This window comes from Crocuta crocuta, unplaced genomic scaffold (genome assembly GCF_008692635.1).
Source record: "Crocuta crocuta isolate KB4526 unplaced genomic scaffold, BGI_CrCroc_1.0 scaffold6, whole genome shotgun sequence".
Classification (NCBI taxonomy): Eukaryota; Metazoa; Chordata; class Mammalia; order Carnivora; family Hyaenidae; genus Crocuta; species Crocuta crocuta.
This window is the reverse complement of record NW_027531917.1, coordinates 8,181,726-8,202,910: the sequence shown is the minus strand read 5'-3', so window position 1 is coordinate 8,202,910 and position 21,185 is coordinate 8,181,726. Positions and strand designations below refer to the sequence as shown.

At 38.0% G+C, this 21,185-nt stretch overlaps 1 protein-coding gene across 4 annotated transcripts in view; it reads left to right on the top strand.

Annotated features, from left to right (window-relative positions):
• Positions 1-21,185, top strand: part of NSUN3 (NOP2/Sun RNA methyltransferase 3) — a 60,740-nt gene that overhangs the window by 2,284 nt on the left and 37,271 nt on the right. For all 4 annotated transcript variants that reach the window (XR_013337760.1, XR_013337759.1, XM_077774940.1 and 1 more), the window contains exon 3: positions 8,635-8,978. Coding sequence is in view for 2 of the 4 variants with exons in the window: in XM_077774940.1 (XP_077631066.1) it covers positions 8,635-8,978 (344 nt within the window). In the remaining 2 variants the exon portion in view is untranslated. The remainder of the gene's footprint in view (positions 1-8,634; positions 8,979-21,185) is intronic.

Here is a 21,185-nt window from a genome sequence, read left to right as displayed (position 1 = left end):
ATTATGTTTTTGGTATGCAAAGTTACTTACGTAGTATATCCAAACAACCTCCTGCCTACTGTGTGTTTATTATGTACCAGATGATATTGACTCTCTGTGCTCCTTGGAACAAAGCTCTGAGGTTTGTTTCCTGTTTCTTCTCACCTGATAAAACCAGAGCAGGGGTTTGTGTCCAGGCTTTCTGGTTCAAGAATTCCCACTGCTAACCCCTATTTTCACACCTGGGGTGTAATTAGGCATACATGGATGATTTCAAGCAAATAAATAAATAAAGATTTTAAAAGGTATATTTTCAGACTTTATAGTAGTCAGGCTGCTCCTACCCTGTAATGAGTTATTTTTCTGTTTAATGTGCTCAGACAGATTTATAAATTATTGTTTGACCCTAAACAAAATGAGCAATGAACCTCAAATCTATTTAATTAGCTGTGCCTTCTGCTTCATCTATCTTTTTGTTGGGTTTTCATGGTAATTTAAGTTTTGCATAAATGTGCTAAATTTGCCATGGGCAAAATAAAGGCTGAGCTTGGAAAGTAGTCTGAGCATGGAAGATGGCATGGGGAAATAAGAACAAATATTTTTGGTTTCTTTAACTTTTATTTGGAAGACATAATATCATGGTGTCGAGTCTGTTTACTTCCAGGGAAAGTGAGTGCTTTTTTGTCCTCTACCTCGAAAGCAATGTTACTCAACATTTTTTGTTTCCTTTCTTATCTAACAGATTTAGATAGTGGGGAAGATTTAGTATTTACTTAAATTTTATTGTTTTGTAATAACTTGCTTTACCGAGTCACCCTTGGAGCAATGCTTTAAAGTTGCTACAGTGGGTTCAAGTTTTGCTCTGCGTGTTGCCTACATGTTATCCTTCAGGTCAGCGCGTTCATGGTAGGACTTGAAACTTCCCTCAGTTTGCTGTCACTGCAAGCTGTGCGGTCCTGTAGGCTTTGTTCCATAGTTCTCAGTATATTCTGGTGACTTCACTTAGATTCATACTAGGCAACCTCAAAAGCATGTTGTTTTTCCCTTCCAAATCTGTATTGTCATTGGCTGCTTGCATATTTTATCTCAGTTGAGGGTATCACCATTAATATGTTTCCTCTTCTCCACACCTTCAAGGTAAAGAATGAACCTTAATCAAAAATAAGTTTGGCCTTCGCCCTCAGCTCCTCAGAGGTTATCTGTAAGCCCTTGGAATGTCCTGCCTAAGAGTGTCCTTGTATACCTGGGGGATTGGGCCACACTGGAAAGTCTAGCAGTGTGATTTATGGTGGTGGCTATGGGCCGTGGTATCAGCTCGCCCTCTGACCTCTAGAGGAGCTGGAGACTAAAGATTAACTGGTTGGTCATGTTTGTGCGACTGAACCGCAGTAAAATCTAGACTCCAAGCCTGGTTGAGCCTTCCTACTCGGCAGTACTCTTCTGTGCATGTTGTCACATGTTGTTGCAGGAAAAGATGTCCTTGTCCATGATTCCCCTGGAGAGGACAACTGAAATCTTCATGCTTTGAACTTTGCTGCGCTCTGCACCATGTCTCTCTTACCTGGACTGACTTTAGTCTGTCTTGGGCACCAAACTACATACCACCATACACCACTGCCCTGCCTCCCATCAAAATTGAAATGCCCAGCTTTTGCGTTTTCCTGAGAAATTTCTTAATTTGTATTTCATTTTTATCTCCTCTATTACTGTTGAGTTAGGCCTTCATCATTTCTTACTTGGCATATTGCAATTGCTTCTTTCCATAGTCTCCTACCTTTAGTATTTATTTGTTGACTTACTTTAGCAGCTGCTTTTATGGCACTCTACGCCAGGCAATATTCTGATCACTTTACAAATATTAACCTAATCCTCTGTACAACCTTCTGAAGTAGTTATTACTGTTGACAACATTTTACAGTTGGAAAGCTGAGGCAGATCAGGGTTCCTTAACTTGCCCAGTAACACACAGCTCATATTTGAAAGAGCCTTGGGAGTTTGTTTTACCCACCGTGTGGTGCTACTTCTCAGTGTCATCATATGCCTTGCGCCACTGCTGGAGTACGAGCCTCCTCTGCTCCCCTGCTGTCTGCGGCATTCTGCTTGGACTAAATACATCTTTGTGGCTAGACAGGCTCTTTCATCCCTTCAGAACTGGATATGCTGTTCCCTCCGCAAGGGATCATCCTCTCCTTTTTCCCTCTGTACAGTGGTTAAAGTATAGGTTTAAATCCTATCTCTGCATCTTGTAGCATATGACCTAGGCAAGTTACTTAACATCTCTGTGCCTCACTATCCTAATGTGTAAAATAGGATCTATTTCAAATAATTATTTGGGAAGATAAAATGATTTCATATAGATACAAAGTGCTTAGAAAATTGTTTGACATATTGTAAACCCTTGATACATGATAGCATTATTTTTATTACTGTTACTACCCAATTCTCCATCAGGCTGTCACATATACCCTTGGCAAAATTAGTTCTGCCTTTGTGTTTCCATTGCCTTTTGTTGATAGAGTTGTTACAATTCTTTGAAGATTGTATTGTCATAATTTATTAAGTTGTCTCCTGACAAGGGAGGGTCTTGAAGAACCAATACCTTGAGACTCAAGCAGTTCATCTACTTACTCAATTTAGTGCTTAATAAACCAGGCATTGTGCTAAGTATTGGGATACAAAGATGGATAATATATATATAATCTGCCTTCAAATATATATGAGAAGAGGATTACTTGGAAATCTTTATATGAAGTTTGGAAATTTTGTGTGCACTTTGTAGAAAGCAAAACAAAAGAACCTCAGTGAAGTCTGGCATGTCTGTAAATTATATAATATATATTTAATTCAGACACTTTTCTCATTAATCCAGAGTTCACATAATTCACATCTAGAGAGAAAAGATACTATATAACCAGATCGCATTAACAGAATCTCTGAAGGGGATGGAGTGGGATGGTTGGGGAAAACAAATGAACTAGTGTTTGTATTTCTATTTTGTTCTTTATATTGGCTTTACACAAATATTCAATTTTAATTTTTGCAAATTCCTGTGAAGTAGTAACTTTTATCCCGTTTAAAATTCAGAAGTTAGGAAGTACCAAATTTAATGGCCAGTTCAGGCCTGTGACTTTAAAATCCATGCCTTTTCCCCTACCAAGTGTGCTGCTCTGAAGGGTCTGGAATCCCAGCCTTGGGAGTGTGTGCACAGGCCTCCTGATATAAGGGAGTAGATATGCAGCATTTTCAGCCTTTTGTTGGTCTCTACCAGAAACACAAATCTTTACTCAGGGCTTCCTATCTGAGGTACTATGGAAAACAGATATGGACAGAGATTACCCTTCTCTGAGAGATAGTAAGGAAACAATGTCAGGAAACAGTAGGGGGTGACCAGCTCATCATTAGAATCTTTGAAGAATAAAAATAAAAGTCTCAGACATTCTTAGGTGCTCTTACATGATTCATTGGAGTCACTTCTACACCACACTTTTAAAATGGTTGAATGAGCACCCTCTAGTGGATACCAGTAGTAATAAAACAAACAGTATTTTTTTTTTTTAACGTTTAAAATATTTATTTATTTTGAGAGAGAATATGTGTGCGTGTGCGTGTGGGGCAGGAGCAGAGAGAGGGAGTGAAAGAATACCAAGCAGGCTCTGCACTGTCAGAGCCTGAGACGGGGCTCACCTTACAAATGGTGAGATCATGGCCTGAGCTGAAATCAGGAGTCTAGTGCTTAACTTACTGAGCCACCCAGGCACCCCATAAAAGGGATTTTTACTTTTTTAGCCACAGGGTTATACCACTTGTGCTTAGCAGTACCTAGATAAAATGATTTTTCATCCTCATCATTAGGTAGGAAGGTAGAATGAAGAATAGAATAGTAAGAAAAAAAAATCACAGAAAAGTCGAATGAAAATATCATCAAATAACGTTGTCCAAATAAAATAACATATTATGTAATTTTTCAAGGGATATTTGAACACAGGCAAGTAGCAGTAATCAACTTCTAGATTCTCAGTTTTCATGTATGCTTTTTCAGAAAATTACTTTATTTCTCTGCCTAAGAGAGTACTTATTCTCCTTTCCAAACCTGCCTTTCTGTTACTGTCTGTCTCCCACTTTACAAAAAAAGGACATACTTTAACCATCCTGACTCTTGCTCATTGCATTTCTCCAGGGTGTCAACACCTCCATACGCCAGAGACTATTGGAATGCCATTGTTAAGAGTTTAAAAAAGTAAATGACTAATGACTAACAAATCTTTGACAGGTCAGGTGGTTTCCAAAGTTTACTTTTAACAAAAGTAAAGGAGCTTGGATTGAGTTGTCAATTAACAGAACATTTAAAGTATTTTTGATGATAGGTCATTAAATAATCTGGGAAATAATCCGAAAGAAATAGAAGTCAAAAAGGGAGATATTTGCTATAGCAAAACATATTAAATTCCCACCCACTTATTTAAGCGAAGGTTTTTATCAGCCTTTGTAAAAACAAAATAGAATAAAATTGATTTGAACCCTGACTTAGTATAGTACTATGAAATATTCATCTCTGGATAAGTGGGGGTTGGTGAAGCTCATTTCATTGAGATCCATTTCCTATCACTTTTCCTTTTTTTTTATGTTTTTTAAGTTTATTTATTTTAAGAGACAGAGAGAGAGAGAACATGTGTGTATCAGTCGGGTAGCGGTAAAGAGAGGGAGAGGAAGAGAGAATTCCAAGCAGGCCTCATGCTGTCAGCACCAGCGCTAGAACTCATAAACGATGAGCTGTGATCTGAGCTTAGATCAAGAGTTGGATGCTTAACCAACTGAGCCATCCAGCCATCGCTCACTTTTTCTGTTGATGCTTCATAATCATCAAATCAGTAATAAGTTATTTTCCTCAGTTTTGTAATGACAATTTTAACAAGTTTCCATTTTAACACTTAGAGATTTAGGCCACAAGGAAAACAAAGTTAGTATATGTACGTGTGGAGGGGTGGGTAGGCAGAGAAGTACAATAGGGCAATAAAAGATTTCAAGCACAAAAATGTATTAGGATAAAGCTATATGGGGAAATAGAATGTAAATAGAAAAAGGAACTATAAAATTTTCACCTGTTTAAGAAGAGTCAGTCCATGAATATTTAAATGGACAATGATGGGTTTCAAAATCACTCTGGTATTTAGGTTCCATTGGATTCATTTTAAAAAGTGGTATAATTTATATTTTAAAATGTCAGTTTTTATAGTATGCTGGAAATTACATTCTTAGACATATGGGGAAGATTTTGATGCCAACTTAAAATGTTCCAGAGGGTACATAATTTTCTCAAAATGGTATCAGTTGAAGGTACTAGCAAAACATTTGCAGGTCACTGATCTTGTGGGTCCCACTTCATCTGGCTGCTGATGTACTTGAATTTCTGTCATTGAAGACCAATAAGTAGAACAGCTTCAGACTCCTCATGAATCTTGAGGGTGGAGAATGTCTTGTTGATTAATGTACTGTCTGCTGGGCTTCTTGCCCATCCAGTCAGAGCTTTGGACTTGAGTAGCCATTGGCATGCCAGCCTAAGGGGCATCATTCCATGAGTGCAATCACTGGAGAGTGTATGTCTGTGTGGGTGGGGTGCACACACTTGTGGTGTGCACATGCCCATGCTGGAAGGAGGAAACATTCATGGTAATTGAGTGCAGGGGGAGCTGAGATCCACATTAATAGGCAGTTTTGCTTTCTCAGGGCTAGGAAGCACCAGCCTGAGCAGCCCCTTCCTCAAGTGGTCCCATGTCAGGTCCTCAGGGCAGTGTGCATCAGTCTATTCCACAGTGTTAGAAGTGATGGGAGACCAGGGCACTGACATTAGGTGAGGTTGGGTGCAGATTCTCTGCCTCTCCCTGCGGTATGCCACTAATGCTACAGTACCAGGATCTCACACTCTGTTAAACTTTAAAGTGAGCCATATTGTTGAATCAGGTACTTCTACTTAATAGTGATGTAACTTTGGGTAAGTTGCTGAATTTCTGAAAGTTTTAGTTACCGAACTTCTAAAATGGGGGTCCATAGCTCCTCTTCACAGTAATGATGGTTAAATGGAGTAAGCATGCAAAATGCATATTGTAAGTATATGATCAGTAATTTTTATTATTAGTATCAGGGTGAGGTGGAGCAAGTGAGTTGGGTTATGGGTAGAAAGGCTTCCTTGGGGAGATAAATCCTAAACTGCCCCCTCAGTCAGCCAGGCTATAGGTGGTTCATTGTAGCTCAGAAAGGGCATTCTAGGTAGAGGCAGCAGTTTATCTTGAGACTGGTAAAGGCTAAAGAAAACATGTTCCAGGAAATTCAAGTAGTTCAGTAGGGCTGCGTATATGTTAGGAGGAATCAGAAAATGTGTTTGTTCAAAGCAAGTTCTTATTTTATCTAGTTATTAAAGAATGAGGACAATTTCTGAAGATTTCCTGTCTCATTCTGCCATAAGTTTTTAAATCCAATGAGGCTCTCTCTTTTAAAACTTTATCATGTTGTANTTTTTTTTTTTTTTTTTTTTTTAATGTTTATTCGTTTTTGAGAGAGAGAGCCTGAAAGGGAAGGAGCAGAGAGGGGGGTACAGAGGATCCTAAGCTGGCTCTGTGCTGACAGCAGTGAGCCTGATGTGGGGCTCAAACTCACATACTGTGAGATCTCGACCTGAGCTTAAGTCAGACACTCATCCAGCTGATCCACCCAAGTGCCCCTAGACTACTCTCAATTCCCCAAATGGACTGTTCTTCATACCTCTGTGCCTGTGCATGTGCTATTGCCTTTGCCCTTGAACTTCCTTTCTTATTTTGGCCTGTGGCTAGTTCCTCCTCATCCTTCAAGATTTAACATTGTATAATGCATAAAAATAACTAGTGTTCCTAAGCTATCCTTTTATATACAGTGAGGTTAAAAGGAAATATGCAAGATTAATAACTTTTATACTAAGAGATCTGAAAGAAAATGTGAATAAATGGAGAAACATTATAGTCTGGTTTGGAAACTAACTGCAATAAGGGTGTTAATTCTTCCTAAATTTAGTGTATTTAATATGATCATAGTTAAGGTTTCTATCCTCATAGATATTTTATAAAATTAACTGACAAACTGATTTCTGAAGTTCATCTGAAAGAGTAAACATTCTAAAATTACTTTGGAAACTCCAAAGAAAAGAGAGATTTGCTTTGTCAGATATTAACCAACTGAAAGTGACCTACCTTTGTTAGCTAAAGGGGTGGACACATGATGTCAGCCAAGCTACTCCAATCTGTATTAATTATGTTTCTGACCATTATTTCTCTGTTACTGTGTGATTCAAAATCGGGAGTAGATTTTCATCCAGTTTGGAGGATAAGATTAGGATGTACTGAAGTAAAAGTTACAGCAGTCATTCACAGATTTCCCTTTTGGGTCCATTTTAGTTCAGTGGTTCCCAAAGTATGGCTTTGGATTAGCAGCGTCATTATCACCCTAGAGCTTGCTAGAAATGCAAATTCTCAGGCCCCACCTGCGACCTGCTGAATCAGAAAGTCCTGGAGTAGGGCTCAGCAGTCTTTTATGGCCACTATTTGCATGCTGAAGTTTGCAAAGCACATTCTTAAAAACAGAGGCTCTCATCCTCTAGAATTCCCAAAACAGATACACTGGCCCCTAGGATGATGCACCGATCATCATAGTAAGAGGCAGTGAAGGAGAAAGCAGTTTCACAGATTAGCCCCCAATTGAAATTCACACGTGGCACAATTCCAGTCACAGGTGTTTCATTTCAATCCAGCCATTTCTCACATAGGCAACTCCAGGGTGAGTAGCAGCTGGAATTTATTTAATTGACCATGGTTAATGAGGCTCCCAAATAACTCAGCTAGAAAGGTCAGCTTGTAAATAAATTAAATATTTCCTGCTGTATCATCTGTCAGTTGATGTGAGCTTGTGACTTAAGAGATCTAGCTGTTGGACTGAATAAGAAATTAGAAGGTGAATCTTCTGGTGGAAGTGTGTGAGGGGGGGAGGGGTGGCACTGTCAATCCATAAGTGAGTTTTAAATCATCTTTGGTTTTGTATCATCTGAGCCACCGAGTGCCTCATTAACTATAGTTAGTTTTCCATACTTTTATTTCATGAGAGGGAAGACTTTAACAATCACTCCTTTAAACACTCTTTAATGATAGTACTTTTCCTTCCAATATTAGCAGTCTCAGGTTGTCTTTATGAAAAACACTTCCTTGTGCAAAGAGTGATAGACTGACATCTAGTTTGATGGATTCAGAGGTAGGTAAGAACAGGCCATGTGGTTTGGGCAGGATGCTCTGCAATAAGAGACGAGGATGAGGCAGATGAGCCATTCCTCTCCGATGCAGAATTTAAGGGGCCCCTAAAACTCAGTAATCAAAAGAAATGATACTGTAATGGGCACAGCTGATACAAAAGAAAGCAAGCCTACGATGAATAAAATGCCAAGTTTTAAATAAAGGCAGGATCATAACAGCAGTAGATTGAGCCATATCGTGGACAGAGGCAAAAGGCAAAGTCAACGGTAATAATGACTCTGAGAAAAATCACAGGTAAGTATAGGCTATGACCCCATTCACTCGATTAGTAATACAAAATTATATTGACACGTGTAGTATTAATATTAATTTGTTTTTCTATTTCTAGGGATATACTAATAACTCCATCATGCTGGCAATATGCTGTCCTTCTTAACCGATTCAATTATTCTTTTGAACTGGAAAAAGATTTACATTTAAAGGGCTATCACACACTCTTTCAAGGATCTTTACCCTACTATCCTAAATCAATGAAGTGTTACCTTAGCAGAACTCCAGCCAGAATGCCTTCAGAAAGACACCAAATTGGAAATCTAAAAAAATACTATCTTCTGAATGCCGCCTCTCTTCTCCCAGTATTGGCTCTGGAGTTAAGAGACGGGGAGAAGATTCTGGATCTCTGTGCTGCTCCTGGAGGCAAGTCGATAGCTCTGCTACAGTGTGCCTATCCAGGTAGTGTGCTTTTCATTCAGTAATTGACAACTCTGAACTAGCCATGTTTTACAAAATTCTTAAGGTATATGGGGAGAAATGTAAGATTGAGTTTGCAGACAGACTTTGGAAGCCTGAAAATCAGGACACTGTGTAGAAGAACGGAAGATTTAGCTGAGGAAATCAGTGTTAATAGCATTTTTTTTTTCAGCTAACTACTAGCAGATAATTTTGAACACAACTGCAGCATTTTATAAACACAAATCTGTCAGATAATATGAATCCTGATAAGCCAATGACAAACATTTTTTATTTTATTGTTACTTTTATACTTGAGAGTCTTGCATTGATATCTTGTCATACTTTGAAGCAACAAAAATACACACATTTAAATTTTTTGTATCATTGGTTATAAGGTCATAAGACAGTTCTGTCGAATAGAAATATAATGTGAAGTGCATATAAAATTTTACATTTTTAGGTACTCATTAAAAAAAGGTAGAAAGAAACAGTTGAGATTACTTTTAGCCCAGTGCATTGTAGCCCAGTACATCCAAAATATTAATTTCAGCATGCAGTCAAAATAAAAGTTATTAATGAACTATTTTGCATTCTAATTTTCTTACAAAGTCTTCAAAGTGAGTATTTTAAAGCACATTTCAATTTGAACTAGTTATTACCTTTTAAGGAGCTTATCACCACATGTGGCAAATGGGGATGGAATTAGACAATGCAATTTTAAAAGATTTTACGAAGTTCTTTGGAAGTAACTTATTGCTATTATTAGTACAAAAATGATGAAATATATATAAATGTACATTTTATAAATATTAAAAGTAACGAGTCAACAATCATCATAAATTATTTTCCTAATTAGATGATGAGACTTTTAAAAAATTAATTCAGATTTTCCTGGATAAATATTACTTACAGTTTGAGAAGACAGGGCCGGCATCAATTTTGTCTGGTTTTGTTTGATGTTTTTATTTTTATAAATGTAAATGCCTTCGTTCTTAGAGATAAGATGGAAATGGTGGGAAATGTGTTAGAGTAATTTCACTAAGCTCTTTCAACTCTTGAGTTATGACCCTAGATCACATAGATATTTTTCATGAAGCATTATTTTAATGATCTGCTAGGAGAGCCCTCTAGGTCCACTTTTGATTTGGTTGAAGGCAAAGGATTACAAATCATCTCAATTACAAAAGGCTACATTGCCTAGTTGTTTAACTCATTCACTTTCTCAGCCAAGGTAACCATGTGTTTAACTCCCTTTGTTTGGTGCTTTCAAAGTTTCTACACCTCGACACCGTCCACGGTAATAAGATTCTGGATGGGTGGGAAGCATGGTCCTCAGATGGTTGGTGAAGGGTCCTGTGAAGGGAGACCTGAGTCTCAGAGGTGTTCTCCTTTAGGAAGCTGATGATCTGAAATCGATTCTTTTTTTTTTCTTTTTTTTATGTTGGTTTATTTATTTTTGAGAGAGAGAGAGAGAGAGAGGGAGAGAGAGAATGTGCATGAGCTGGAGAGGGTGAGGGTGGGCAAAGAAAGGGAGAGAAAATCCCAAGCAGGCTCCACACACTGTCAGTACAGAGCCTGAGAGCGGGTTCAATCTCACTATTGTGAGATTATGACCTGCACTGAAATTAAGAGACCAGTGCTTAACTGCTTAACAGACTGAGCCCCCCAGGTGCCCCTGAAAATTGATTCTTTTAAAGCTGCGGAAGAAGCTTCCTTACCATGTAGAAAGTTATTATGTATTCCTAGGACATACATATCCCAGTTTGAAGACCAATTTATATCTTTCTTTGAGAGCACTCCTTGTTGAAATAGTTCTGAAAAACTTTTATGAGAACTGTGAATCCAGTTGTACTAGTCATTGGTATGAATATGTGTTTAGGGGAAAACATGCTGTGTGTTTTTGAATTGCAGTTAAACCTCCATTGTTGAAGCTTGTTGTATTTTTTAATGTAAGAAATCACAACAAAAGAGATCATTTTGTAAGGTTATTTTATTATTTTTATAATAAATATAATATTTATGACCTGAAGGTTTATGGAATCATGTGTTATAAGGAAAATTATTACTTTCACTCTTTTTGTGTTCTTTCAGCAATATTCTTATTTTGGCTGTTACATCAATTTTGAACATAGAATTTTTGGTATTATAAAAAAATGGAAGAGAAAGGTCAAATTTGGGTACCATTTTGAAGAGAGAGCATTTTAATCCTAAATTATCTTCATTAGCAGGCTATAAATATTTTACATACTTATGATAGGGAAGGTGATTTGATTAGGAATCTGAATGCAAACTGATATATTCTAGGAGTTTGAAGTGGAGAAGAATCTTCCTGTTTTTACATCAAGGGCAATGAACTACAGGCAGTGTTCCAAGTAAAGTAGCTTTTCATCTAAGTAGGACTAATGATAATGGTTTAGTAAGAAGTACAGATGTGTTCATGCTGATGCTCAAAGCCCAAATTAGGTTAGCTACAGCGCTTGAATTTGGAATGCAGAAGCAGTGCTAAAATAGGCTTTTAAAAGCAAAACCTAAAGTGATGGCTGCAACTAAATGTGCATTTATACAATGAATTTCTTTAGATCAGCACTGGCCTTTATTCTGGGCCAAGAGGCTCACAGCTTTGAATGATTAAAAAGCTCGTATTTTAGGATGACTAAAGAAATTAGTGTACTTCTCTTTGGGTCCAGCTGCTCCCACCTGTTAGCACAGTGATGGATCGGCCCATTGTTTTGTTGTTGTTGTTGTTGTTGTTGTCAACACAGCCTTTGTTAGGTCCTGGTAGAAAAAGAGCACACAATTCTGATTCTAAATAGGAAAGCATTAACATACTAAGAATGACCAGCTTGGTGGAGTGGCTTCATCAACTTTTTGGCTGAGGGCCCTATCCTTCCATGAAATTCTCTTTACTGTCAGTAATACCTTTTTGCCATCTAAGGTAGAAAAGATGAGAAAGACTCCTTTCTTTACTGAATTGCTTTTATCCTGCTTCCTGCTTCCTTTTAGGCCTCCAGGCCTTTTGCACACCCTACAGATACCACTTTTCTCTACTTCCTCCCTGCTGGTTTTTTCATCAGATTTTCATTCAGGAATCAACTTGATTAGAAAGCCTTCCAGAACTCCCTGTGTTAGGTGCACTTTCTATTTTGGTAGTAATAAAAACATTTTAGAATACCTAGTATGTGCTAAGGACTGTATTAATCACAGTGCATAAATCAGAGTTTCTGTATAAATATATTTATGAAATCCTAGAGCTCTGAGGAACATAGTGTGCTATGTTCATGCTATACATGATCTTATTTAATCTGGCAGCCACGTTAGTTGGGCACTGTTATTCCCATTTTATTTTAATTAAAAAAAATTTTTAATGTTTATTTTTGAGAGAGAGACAAGAGTGGCAGAGAGAGGGGGAGACAGAATCCGAAGCAGGCTCCAGGCTCTGAGCTGTCAGCACAGAGCCTGATGTGGGGCTCGAACCCACGAACCGGGAGTTCATGACCTGAGCTGAAGTCAGACGCTTAACCAACTGGGCCACCGAGGTGCCCCTTGTTATCCCCATTTTAAAGATGAAACCAAGACAAAGAAAAATTTACCTAAATTGTCCTAGGAAAGTGGCAGAGCTGCAGTCTGAACTCAGGTTTTCAGGACTGTGCACCTGACTCTGTTTTGAGGTCTCCTGATGTTACTCAACTGCTGACCTTGTCCAGCACCCTCCCATTAGACAGCTTCTTGAGAATAGTGGAGGTTCTCACTTAACTTTGTGTCTGCAGCTACTAGCACTGTGCCCATTCCCCAACAGGCGCTTAGTAAACCAGCATCTTGACGTGGTCATATTCTCAAGTGTATTTTCATTTATTTTCAACCATGTTTTAACATATTTGTTGCTACCATTTTGTTCTTTTGTGAATTTGTAACAGATCTTCCAGATAACTCATAGAACCTTATCATTAGTCTTCATAGCACTTCTTATATATGGACAATATTAGTATTCCAATATTTACATTGAGAGGGACATATAATTCCTGAGATAATTGTAATTAAGGCTTATGGCTCCAAGGACTAGTTAACAGAACTGGAAATAGGCAGAATTTTTTTCTTTTCAAGTTAGTTGCACTAGAAAAAATTAATAAATGAAACTGTCAGCTTCAGTTTCTTTCCATGGACAAAGGCTACCATATATACATGTAAAGCCTCAATGGCTTTTCAAGTATTTGTTAAATTCATCTCCTTTCCTGCTTAGATGAAAAAATACCAATATTTGGCTTATTTTTGACAATTTAAGCTTGAAGTTAGTTGTTTCAATGTAGGAAGTCATATTTTATATATATATATGTATATATATCATGGTTTGTGATGTCTTATATTACCTATTTTTTTAAAAAAAAGCTTAACCAATCTAAGATGTTTAAAATAAAATTTACATCTAGGCCAAACAATAATGCAGCATAAAGCTATATTTGAACTAAGAGTTATTTTTTAATGCTGAATTAAGAACCTTGACAAAAGCTATAATTTAATGAAAAATTCACCTCATTGTCAGTTTTAGCAATTTATTCTTCATTATAATGTCATGTTAGAAATCAAATCAGGTACATTTAGTGAGCACATGCTACATGTGAAAGTCATTGGATGTTATGTGTGGAGATGTGAAGGATATAGAAGTAACTAAGACTTTGGTTCTTGCAGAATGACAAACTAGGTCTCCTAACCAGGCTTCCTGCTGAAAACAACTAAGAAATGTAAGATATAATATTAAAGAAAATACAGAATCTTTTAAAATGCATCAGTGATCTCTAAATACTCAGTGAACAGAATCTAAGAGATAATAGGAACCTAGGAGATCAATTAAGCATTGAAGCTAGCTTTTCACTTGAGAGTATTTGCTTAACCTGAAAAATTTGCATGTTACTTTTCATTGCTTCATGAAAATGTGAGAATAGAAGACAGCCTCTCCAAGAGAGCATCTACTAGGAGGTTAACTTACATAAAGCTGATATTCCAAAATGGTATGCCCTCCATGTAAGGTAAGCTAGGAAGAAATTGTCCTCACCAAGGGACTGAAAGGAAAATCATCTATCTTCAACTTTGGTGATGGGGGAGAAGTGGAAATAATCTCTGAAATTGTGTAAGCACAACTAAGCCAGTATAAACCATTACAGTGAAGTTGTAGAACACTGAAAATAAAGAGAAGATCTTAATCGCAGCCAAGTGGACAGTTTTACCTTCAAGAGACAACAGACTGAGGATTAACCTTTGAGAGTAATACTGGAAACTAGCATTCAGAGGAATGATGTTTTCAATATGCTAAGAAAAGATGACTATAAATCCAGAAACATATTCAAAATATCCCTGAAGAACAAAAGTGAAATGGACTTTTTTCTTAGACAGAGAGAGAGAGAGAGAGAGAGAGGGTATAAGTTTGTTCCCAATGATCCTGAAGGATCATTCCTTAGATTTACTAGTAAATTAATAGAAATGGAATGTAAAACATTTAAACCAGAAAGAGGGAGAATTGGAATGAAAAATAGTTGGAGACACATTTTTCTCCTTTGAGTCTCTTAGTGTCTGATAGGGACAAGGTGTGACTTTGGGGAGCTGTCTTGGCCCCAGTTTATGCTCCACCACAGATATGTTTGGCTTCACCTTTACTCTCATTGCTCACGTCAGGGCTGGAGACAGCTGAATTGTTTCCAGACTGGAGAAACCCTAGAAAAGATTCATGCTGTTCCTACAGGTATCTGCTGCTAATGTTACTATAGCCCACAAACTGAGGGGCCTCCAGGTGGCTGCCAGCTGACCAGCAGAAATCACCACACTTGAGTGGTTGCTGCAGCCAGCCTTGGGACTCTCAGGCTTCCTTTGCACGTGTCTACAGACCTGAAGTGTGTGGGAGTTAGCAACTCTTGAGATGGATTTGAACCAGTGAGAGGCAGGAGGCAGGAAGATGCCAGCAGATTAATTGTTCACCCTCCCTATTCCCTTAAACCCCATAGTTTGCTCTAAGGCCCAGTAATTTCAGACTGTGGACATATCCGGACAGACTGGCCAGCGCGGTAGCCACCTTGATTACAAACCCTTTTACATTTGTGCTCTCCCTTTGCATGATTTACTTTCTTTTTTTCTCTCACTCTGACTTCTTGGGATTGCATCCCCTCCAGAACAAACTTTTGTTTTAGGTGATTTCTAGTGATTTCAAGCTTCTAGACAAGAGCTTTTAGACTTGTCCATAAGCTGCATTAGCAAATCCTTTGAAAGCCACCCGAAATAAACACGTAAACTAAATTTTTAAAAAATTTAAATCCAAGTTAGTTAACATGTAGTGTAATAATAATTTCAGGAATAGAATTTAGTGATTCATCACTTACGTATAACACCTAGTGCTTATCCCAACAAATGTTCTCCTCAGTGCCCCTCACCACTTTAGCCCTTCCCCACCCAGCGCTCCTCCAGCAACCCTCATTTTGTTCTGTGTATTTAAGAGTCACTTATAGCCAGTTGCCTTCTGGTTTTGTTTATTGTTGCCTTCAGTGTGTAGAAGCTTTTTATCTTAGTTAGGTCCCAGTAGTTCATTTTTGCTTTTGTTTCCCTTGCCTCTGGAGACATGTCTACTAAGAAGCTGCGGTGGCTGAGGTCAAAGAGGTTGTTGCCTATTTTCTCATCTAGGATTTTGATGGCTTCCTGTCTTATGTTTGGGTCTTTCATCCGTTTTGAGTTTATTTTTGTGGTGTAAGAAAGTGGTCCAGGTTCATTCCTCTGCATGTTGCTGTCCAGTTTTCTCAACACCATTTGCTGAAGAGACTGTTTTTTTTCCATTAGATATTCTATCCTACTTTGTCAAGATTAGTTGACCATACATTTGTGGATCCATTTCTGGGTTCTCTATTCTGTTCCATTGATCTGTGTCTGTTCCTGTGCCAGTACTACACTGTGTTGATAATTACAGCTTTGTAATAAAGCTTGAAGTCTGGAATTGTGATGCCTCCAGCTTTGGTTTCTTTTTCAGTATTACTTTGGCTATTTGGGGTCTTTTCTGGTTCCATACAACTTTTAAGATTGTTTGTTGTAGCTTTGTGGAGAATGCTGGTATTATTTTGATAGGAATTGCATTGAATATGTAGATTGCTTTGGGTATTGACATTTTAACAATCTTTATTCTTCCAATCTATCGGCGTGGAATGTTCTTTTTCATTTTTTTGTGGCTTCAATTTCTTTCACAAACTCTCTACAGTTTTTAGCATGTAGATTTTTCTACCTCTTTGGTTAGGTTTATTCCTAGGTATTTCATGGTTTTTGGTGCAATTGTAAATACATCAATTCCTTAATCTCTTTCTGCTGCTTCATTATTGGTGTATAGAAATGGAGCCAATTTCTGTACATTGATTTTATGTCCTGCAACTTTGTTTAATTGATGTATCAGTTCTAGCATTTTTGGTGGAGTCTTTTGGGTTTTCCACATAGAGTATCATGTCATCTGTGAAGAGAGAAAGTTTGACTTCCTCCTTGTGATTTGGATATCTTTTATTTCTTTGTGTTGTCTGATTGCTGAAGCTAAGACTTCCAACACTATGTTGAATAACAGTGGTGAGAGTAGACATCTTTGTTGTGTTCCTGACCTTAGGAAGAAAGCTCTCAGTTTTTTCCCATTGAGGATATTAGTGGTGGGTCTTTCATATATGGTCTTTTATGATCTTGAGGTATGATTCTTCTATCCCTACTTTGAGGGTTTTTATCAAGAAAGGATGCTATATTTTGTCAAATGCTTTTTCAAAATCTATTGAGAGGACCATGTGGTTCTTATCCTTTCTTTTATTAATGTGATGCATCACATTGATTGATTTATAGATATTGAATCAGCCCTGAATCCCAGGAATAAATCCTACTGATCATAGTGAATAATTCTTTTAATATGTGGTTGGATCCAGTTTGCTAGTATCTTGTTGAGAATTTTTGCATCCATGTTTATCAGGGAAACCGGCCTGTAATTCTCATTTTTGGTGGGGTCTTTGGTTTTGGAATCAAGATAATGCTGGCTTTGTAGAAGGAGTTTGGAAGTTTTCCTTCCATTTCTAGTTTTTGGAACAGCTTCAAAAGAATAGGTATTAACTCTTCTTTAAATGAGTGGTAGAGGGGTGCCTGGGGTGGCTCAGTCAGTTAGGTGTCTGACTTTGGCTCAGGTCACAGTCTCACAGTCGTGGGTTCAAGCCCCACATCAGGCTATGTGGTGACAACTAGCTCAGAGCCTGGAGCCTGTTTCAGATTCTGTGTCTCCCTCTCTCTCTGACCCTCCCCTGCTCATGCTGTCTCTCTCTCAGAAATAAATAAAACATTTTAAAAAATTAAAAAAAAAAAAAATAAATGAGTGGTAGAATTCCTACGGGGAAGCCACCTGGCCCTGGTCTTCTGTGTGTTGGGGAATTTTTGATTACTGATTCAGTTTCTTTAATGGATATGGGTCTGTTCAAATTTTCTATTTCTTTGTGTTTCAGTTTTAATATTTTATATGTTTCTAGGAATTTGTCTATTTCCTCTAGATTGCCCAATTTGTTGGCATATAATTGCTCATAATATTCTCTTATTATTGTTTGTGTTTCCGCAGTTGATTGTGATTGTTCCTCTTTCATTTAAAACATGTAAATTAAAAAAAGAGTATACTACTCATGCAAATGCAGCTTTAAGGTGATTTTCTTTTTTCTTTTTTTTTAATGTTTATTTTTAAGACAAAGAGAGACAGAACAGTGAGAGGGGGAGGGGCAGTGAGAGAGAGGGAGATGGAATACAAAGCAGGCACCAGGCTCTGAGTTGTCTGCATAGAACCCAACATGGGGCTCGAACTCACAAACTGTGAGATCATGACCTGAGCCAAAGTCAGATGCCTAACTTACTGAGCCATGTAGTCACCCATTTAAGGTGATTTTCTACTCCTTTCTGCCCCTAACCAAGTTGATGCCATCTCCTGAGCACTTTCCATATGGAAATTGTGGTGCACTACTAGTAGGAGAGTTAAGCAAAACACAAACCTCTTTCCTAAGACAAAATATGGTAAGTACTGTAAGAAAGGTTTGAAGTATGTATGAGAAGTGGACAAGTCAGTCAAATTTGGTGGAGCTTAGAGTATGTTGTTAAAATAGCAGGAGGTTAAAAAATGGAAAGATTGTCTTGAGGACTTATTATCACAGACCTTGGAAAAAAACACTAGTTTGAACTTTAATGGATGATGGGAAATCATTAAAAGTTTTTAATCCTGGAGTGGCAATCAAAAGTACAACAACACACGTATAGATATATATAGACTTGTAGATGTATATATATTTGTACAGATACATAGTTGAGCAAAGGGTTTACAAAAATATTTCCCCCTCTACATTAGAATTTCACCTTCATTTTAGTGTTCCACTTTGTTTCCCTGGTAACCGGATAGATTGTCACTGTGTTTCCAGGCAACCTTGCTCATGATAAGAAAGACCCTGAAGGGTAAAATCCATGTGCCCTTGGAGAAAGAATAAATAAGCCCCGGCGATCTCGTGGGGATGCCCTGACTGGGCCTTCCTGAGTACACAGATTCCTGTACCTGGGCACGTCCCTCATGGGGATCCTGGAAGCTGTGCCTATAGAGTTGTTAGAGGAGATCTGGTCTCCTGTGGGACATGAAGCTTTGAAGCCTGGTCAGCTCCTGCACCTTCCCAGTGCGAGTCTTATCATCTTGTACCTAAATTACCAACTGTGAGCATTGCCCCAGGTTTTCCATGAAAGAGGAATGACTCACCCTGCCCTCTTGGCAAGCCGTGGTTCCTGTAGCATGATGCCAGACATGGCCTGCATGCGTGTTGCACTGAGTCAGACCTGAAAATCTAGTGGCTGAATAGACTGCCTTATTTTAAGACCAAAAAAAAACTAGAAATTATAAAAGTGGTATGATTGACCATTAAAAATTGTGAAACTTAGGAATTAAGATACTACAAATATATTCAGAAGGCAATTTAGGAAAGATTTGCAGATCAGATGGCAGGTAAAGAGTTGTTAATATCTATCTTATGAAAATATCTCTTACCTGTTAGTAGAAAAAACTTAAATAGTGGAACAGGAAAAAAAAGGACAAATAGTAAGAATAGTCATTGACAGAAAAGCAAAACCACATGGCAAATGGAAAATGAAAAGATGCTCCTGTGTTAGAAATCAAGGATTATACTACAACATCACATCCCATGTCAGGGTAACATGGAGTTACCCTTGTGGGAGTAACTCCATAGAAGTTTGGTGGAGGGACAGGGTAATATTTACTAAAAGCAAAAAATGCCCCTACCCTAACCTATCTAATTTTCTGGAACTGTCTCACAATAATACAATCATATTATAGGATAGCTGTATAAAGATGTTTATTGAACTTTATTAGTGACAACAGTGTGAATGCCCAACGATGGGTAATGGATGAATAAAGGATGACATATCCATTTCATATACTATTAGTGGCCTTTAACAATTACTTCTATTTGTACCAGTTGACTTGGTACTGTTTGTTTTAAAGTATTGGCATGGTATATGTGGAAAAGGAGACTTATATTGGGTTGATAATATAAATTCCTTTTGATGGGCCAGTTGGGCAGCTGATAGGGTAGATGAAAAATGAGATGGAACAATGACACTAAGTTAGTATACAGTTCCATTTATATAAATTTTATATGGGTATACACATAAAGCAGTGTGGTGTGATCAAAATGTTAAATGGTTATCTGAAGGCACTTGGTTTGAGGTAATTTTTGATGTTCTGTATACTTTGTATACTTTTGTGCATTTAAAAATATACCTATAAGAGCACCTAGGTGACTCAGACGGTTTAGCCAACTCTTGATTTCGGCTCAGGTCATGATCACAGTTTGGTTCTTGAGTTTGAGCCCCACTTCAGGCTTTGTGCGGATGGTGTGGAGCCTGCTTGGCATTCTCCGCCCCCCCCCACTCTCTTCCCCTCCGCTGCACTCACACACTCGCTCTCTCTCTTCTAAATAAATAAATAAACTTAAAAAAATATACTTATATTTATAGATTATATATTTAGACATCATATAATTTATATGATATATATAAATATTTATAAACATGTAAAATAGTTGTTGGCAAGGACGTGGAGAAAGGGGAACCCTCATGCACTACTGGCAGGAATGCAAACTGTTGCAGCCACTCTAGAAATCAGTGTGGAGGTTCCTCAAAAAATTAAAAATAGAACTACCCTACAACCCAGCAGTTGCATTACTGGTATTTATCCAGAGGTTATAGGAGTGCTGATTCAATGTGGCACATGTACACCAATTTATAGCAGCACTATCAACAATAGCCAAATTACAGAAAGAGCCCAAATGTCCCATCGACTGATGAATGGATAAAGAAGATGTGGTATATATATATGCAATTGAAAAAACTGAAATCTTGCCGTTTGTAACAACATGCGTGGGACTAGAGTGTCTTATGGTAGGTGAAACAAGTCAAGGAAGGACAAATAGATGATTTCAGTCATGTGGAACTTAACAAACACAACAGGTGAACATAGGGGAAAGGAAAGGAAAATAAGATAAAAACAGAGAGGGAGGCAAACCATAAGAGACTCTTAAAGACAGAACAAACGGGCGCCTGGGTGGCTCAGTTGGTTGAGCATCCAACTTCAGCTCAGGTTATGATCTCACAGATCATGGGTTCGAGCCCTGTGTCGGGCTCTGTGCTGACAGCTAGCTCAGAGCCTGGAGCCTGTTTCAGATTCTGTGTCTCCCTCTCTGACAACCCTGCCCCCCCCATCCCCCCGCTCACGCTGTCTCTCTCTCTCAGAAATAAATAAAAAACATTAAAAATTTTAAAAAAAAACAAACTGAGGGTTGCTGGAGAGGAGGTGGGGGGGTGGGATAATTGGGGGATGAGTGTTAAGGAGAGCACTTGTTGGGTGATTGCTTGGTGTTATATGTAAGTGATGAATCACTAGATTCTGCTCCTGAAATGAATACTACACTGTATGTTAACTAACTTGAATTTAAATAAATAAATATTTAAAATGATGAAATTAATTTTCAGTAAACATGTACTTAGGGTTGCCTAGTGGCTCAGTTGGTTAAGCATCCGACTTCAGGTTAGGTCATGATCTCATGGTTTATGAATTCGAGCCCCATTTTGGGCTCTGCACTGACAGTTCAGAGCCCGGGGCCTGCTTCAGATTCTCTCTCTCTCTCTCTC